The 5,397-nt window shown below is 38.3% G+C and overlaps 1 protein-coding gene across 1 annotated transcript; it reads right to left on the reverse strand.

The window, feature by feature from the left end:
- Positions 1 to 391: 391 nt before the first annotated feature.
- LOC145616839 (uncharacterized) lies at positions 392 to 931 on the reverse strand. Its single transcript, XM_081671563.1, has one exon. It carries the CDS (start codon positions 929 to 931, stop codon positions 392 to 394), a length of 540 nt encoding a protein of 179 aa, XP_081527689.1.
- Between the last annotated feature and the right edge of the window lie 4,466 nt (positions 932 to 5,397).

Below are 5,397 nucleotides of genomic sequence, written 5' to 3' on the forward strand. Positions count from 1 at the left end.
CCAATTGAATGTTGGTGTAGTGGTTATTGAGACTACATTTGGTAGAGAGGACCTATGTTCGATCCCCCGTAACAACAATTGAGAATGGACTGGAACCCTACCACGCAGAACTGATCCCCGAATTCGGATTAGTCCAAAGAGTGACTGGGTGGAACAAAAAATAAAAAAATAAAAAATAAAAAATAAAACTACAAAAAGTCAATTTTGTTGAAAATAAGTATTGATAGATAATCTTACAAAATTTTGCATACTACTTTTATTTCTTATTATGTACAGCATTTACTATGTTAAACATTATGTGCTACAAATATCTTCTTTCCTTTTTAACTTGTCAATTGTTAATATCTCTCTCCTCATCACATTTTTTTTTTTTTGAGGGAGAGCAAACAAATTACTCATTAATCAAAGTATCCATGAGTACAAATGAAGCTACAATGGGGGGAATACAATTTTCCCAAATCTGCTCTACACCAAATGAAAGTATTTTGGCCAAATTGTGAGCAACCATATTTCCATCACGTTTGATGTGCTGCCATTGAAGACTAGAGAACAGAGAACTCTGGTACATAGCATCACAAAGAACAGAATCAAGATCAGTATTAAACGCAGCCCCCTTCGACAGTTTGTTGATAATTAGCTGGCAGTCCGATTCAATAACCACTTTATCACAACCATACTTACGTCCCAACCTGAGAGCCATAATGATAGCTTTCGCTTCAGCAATTTCCACCTGCCACCATGCCCTTAGTCGTCGTGTTGCAGCAAACACCACTTCACCTTTCGAATTACAAGCTAAAATGCCTAAACCCACCCAACCCTCTTCTGCCAGGGACGCATCTGTGTTGATTTTGATGAATCCAGCAGGGGGGAGACCAAACTGCAGGGCTGGGCTGATGAGAGCTAGCAGGGGACTTGTAGATAGCATTGGCATATTTATTCGTTTCCTCAACCCATCTCAAAACACGAGTAATGAGAATATTATTAGGAGTGCTGGAGTTTTGGAAAACCTTGAGATTACGGTCCTGCCAAATTCCCCACATGAGATACACTCCACGCACCACACCATATCAGCTTGCATTCCCTTCCATTGTTCAATTAAATCACAGGCCCCCTCAGAGGACTCATGTTTAACCATCTCTCCTCATCACATACATCTCTATCTTTTTCTCTTCCTTTAACACTCACTAATAAACTCTCTTATTTGTTTCTTTTTCATTCGGTTTCCAATAATTGCACCAAATGCCCCCTTAATTAGAATTCTTGAGCGATTGAGCATATATTGTCTTGGGTAAACTCTAAAACATAAATATTATATACACATTAAAACTGATAGAGATGAATATCCCTAGAATATTCTCATCCTAGGTTTAGGATATATTTTGTATAAGATTATTACCTAATATAATTAGGTTTCTGATTGTAACCTATAAATATTGATCAATGGAAATCACTCTAATTAAGGAGTTTATATTATCTGACATGGTATCATAGCTTGGTTAGATCTTGGGATTGTTTAGATCTAAAATTTTCTCTTCCCCTACCTAGAGCTGTCAATTCGGGTAAATGGGTCGGGTTTGAGTCGGGTTTGTGTGGGTCGGGTCATCTCGGGTCGGGTCAATACGGGTTAATGTCATGACCTATGTGGGTCGGGTTCGGGTTGGGTCATGCTTGAGTCGGGTCACGTCGGGTCATACATCTTTTAGGGTTCGGGTCGGGTTTAGGTCGGGTCAATAAAAGGTCGGGTTACATTCGGGTCGGGTGAAAAACAAGTTGGGTTAAATTCGGGTTTTTACGGGTTTAAATGAGTTAAGGTCATGTTCGGGTTCGAGTCGGGTTCGGTTCAAGTCAATTATTTTCGGGTTATAATCAGGTCGGGTCATTATTGGGTTTGAGTAGGGTTCGGTTCAAGTCAATAATTTGCGGGTCATTTCCAAGTTGGGTCATTATCGGGTTTGAGTCGGGTTCTATTCAAGTCAATAATTTGCGGGTTATAATTAAGTCGGGTCATTCTCGGGTTTGGGTCGGGTTCGGTTCAAGTAAAAAACTTGCGGGTTATAATCGGGTAATTTCCAAGACGGGTCATTCTTGGGTTCAAGTCGGGTTTAGTTAATAATTTGCGGGTTACAATCAAGTTGGGTCTTTTAAACTTGTCTGGTCATTCTCGAGTTCTAATTGGCAAGTCAATAATTTGCGGGTTATAATCATGTCGGGTCATTTCCAAGTCGGTCTCGGGTGTGGTTCAAGTCAAAAATTTTCGAGTTATAATAAGATCGGTCCTTTTCAAGTCTTTTTATTCTCGGGTTATAATAATCAAGTCGGGTCATGTTCGAATTCGGGTATCAAATATTGGATTAATATGGGTTTAAGTTTGATATTAGGTCGGGTCATATTGGGTCCAGTTACATTTTTTTTAAGGTCATATTTAATTTAGGAAATTTTGTTTTTTACCACCTCACAAAAGCACTAAAATCTATTTTACCACCTCCCAAAAAAAAAGTATTACTTTACCACCTTATAAAAAAAATAAATATAGGTTTTACCACCTCCACCTGACTCCGGTGACAGAAATTTGCTGTGGGTCCCATTGTAACGGCTACTTTTTAAAATCTGGCCCTTTCTTCCTCGATTTTCCGTTAAAAATAACCCGTTTTACCAATTTGTTGAAAAAAATCCACTGATTTTGGGTTTTTTTTTTCGATTTGCTTCCAAAAAGCTCAATTTCACTGTGCCCTAGCATTCCCAGCATCGATTTGTTCCATATTTGTGCTCAATTAACAACGTTCACTGAGACAGAAATTGGAAGGAGGTACGTTGTTCAATTAAATCTCGAATAAGATGAATTTGTAGCAAATTTTTGCAATTGTTGTCTGAATTATGTCGCAAATGTGATGTTTGATTTTAATTGTGGATATGACTTAAGAATTGACCCCCAATTTCGTATTTTTAACATTAGGGTTCATGTTAGTTTCAATTGAATTGGGGTTTTTTAAATTTGAATTGATTATTGTAATTAGGGTATGGCAATGGTAATTTTGTTCAATTGGGAGTAATGTTGATGATGGTGCTTGCCAATTGTTGCAGGAAATGTCTTCCATAAGTTATTCACCATCAAAAGAAAAAAAATGTCAATGTTGAGTGAAGAACTGTGCGACTTAGGGTTTACATTTTGAGAAAGATCAGAAAATGAGAGGAGAGAGATTGAATTTAAGGGAATAATTGATGAGAAATTTATGGAGAGAGGTGAGAATTGATGAGAATTCATAGGGGAAGGTGAGAAAAGGAAGAGAGAGAGAGGGAAATCGTATTCTTTGTCTTAAATGTGGAGGGAAATGATAAATGGTGGGACCCACAGCAACTTTTCGTCACCGGAGTCAGGTGGAGGTGGTAAAACCTATATTTATTTTTTTTATAAGGTGGTAAAGTCATACTTTTTTTTTTGGGAGGTGGTAAAACAGATTTTAGTGCTTTTGTGAGGTGGTAAAAAAACAAAATTTCCTTTAATTTATTTAAAACACCAAATTTTTTTTTTTTGGCTGCTGTCTAGTTCAGTTTTTCTTTGACGAGGATTATGTAAGAGATAAGTCAAGTAAGATGAGAAAGGCCACTTTTGTTTTATAATTGAAATCCATGTTAATAAATTGAAAAAAAAGCCTAAAACTCAATAGTCAATACGGAGTACTCTTTTTATCCTAAAAATTCCTAAATCCTAAAATTCGGGTTAGTATTAGGTCGAGTTTAAATTCAGGTCGGGTCAATAACAAGTCGGGTTGATTTCGGGTAAGGTTTGTAACAGGTCGGGTTTAAATTCGAGTCGGGTTAGGAACGGGTCGGGTTGAACTCGGGTCGGGTTAGTAACAGGTCGGGTTGAACTCGGGTTTTGACGGGTTAAATCGGGTTTGGGTCATTCTCGGGTTTAAGTCGGGTTCGGTTCAGGTCAATAATTTACGGGTCACATTCGGGTCGGGTCCTCTCTAGGTCGGTTCATGGTCGGGTTCGGGTCTCAAATACTTGGGTCAACTCGGGTCTAGGGTTGGTTTCAGGTCGGGTTAGGTCGGGTTCGGGTCACCATTTTTTTCGGGTTCAGACGGGTTCGAGTTAGGGTCGGGTAAGGGTCGGTATTAAACCCACCGGCGGGATTCATAAACAATTACACAAAACACATTTTTTTTCGCTTCCGCAATTTAAGTATGGATTACGATGGTTTACCATCACCGGAAACCCCTCTTGTGCTCCAACTTCCCACCACACGGGAGCGTTGTGCACCACCTCTATCTCTTGGTTCTCCACTTAATACACCACCTAGCTCACTCATAGTCCTCCTTCTTTAACCTAATCTGTGAGTGACTTGCAATCTTGCATAGGTATCACTAGTGTGAGATGAACTAGACCCACAAGATGAACCACCCTTCATTTTTAAATATTTTTTTTCCATCCAGCAGCAAAGGCAGAATCATCCTCCACCTCCTAATTTATTGTCGTCACACTCCAAGCCACCCTTCCAAGCGGAGGTATTTAAACAGTGGCCATCTTTCCTCTTTGGAGTCATGTTCACGTGCAATATAAAGAGAGGGGAGTTGTTAGATTATTTTTGCTCAAATTGCCAATAAATTTTGACCTTTTAAATTAATTTTAATTTTCTTACTAATGCATATATACGGTGGGCTTTGTCATTCTCTAAATGCACCCACTACTTTGTATTAGTTTTTGGTGGGATTTATCACTTCGTGTGGTCATTTTTTTTAAGAGGTAGATGTTTCTAAGTGGTTTAGCGGTGGAAATTTAGTATATTCCCAAGCAATTTTATTTGCTTTTATTCAATTGTGATTTCCTGCAGCATTAGTGCTCTCTCTTTCGACGGTGGTACGATCTTCTCCTTTTCTCTGGATCTGCAATATGGCCTAAACTCGCAACCCATGCGCGGCCCTTCAATCTCTACTTGGCCTAGCAGCATTCTTTTCTCTTATGCGTAGATTGTGGCTATTGCTTCTCCTCGTCATCATCGGCACTCTTTGGCTGCTTCTCTTTTGATCGTGGGTTACCATAATATCCTATATTGTTCGATGCAAGATTCAGATCCAGTCTGAGCATTCAATTTTTCTCCCACTCCGACTGCAGGGGTGTGATAGAGAATATCCCTAGAATATTCTCATCCTAGGTTTAGGATATATTTTGTATAAGATTATTACCTAATATAATTAGGTTTCTGATTGTAACCTATATATTGATCAATGAAAATCACTCTAATTAAGGAGTTTATATTATCTGACAAAAACAAATTGAGCATATATTGTCTTGGGTAAACTCTAAAACATATATATACACATTAAAACAAATCGTAAGATACCATTCAATAAGTTTTGAATTTGTGAATTCTTCAATCACATGATTATTAAATTA

This window comes from Chenopodium album, chromosome 26, assembly GCF_948465745.1.
Source record: "Chenopodium album chromosome 26, dcCheAlbu1.1, whole genome shotgun sequence".
NCBI lineage: Eukaryota > Viridiplantae > Streptophyta > Magnoliopsida > Caryophyllales > Amaranthaceae > Chenopodium > Chenopodium album.

What these genes read in the sequence shown, in the direction of transcription:
- LOC145616839 (XM_081671563.1), bottom strand. Translation starts at nt 931, where the DNA reads ATGCCAATGCTATCTACAAGTCCCCTGCTAGCTCTCATCAGCCCAGCC.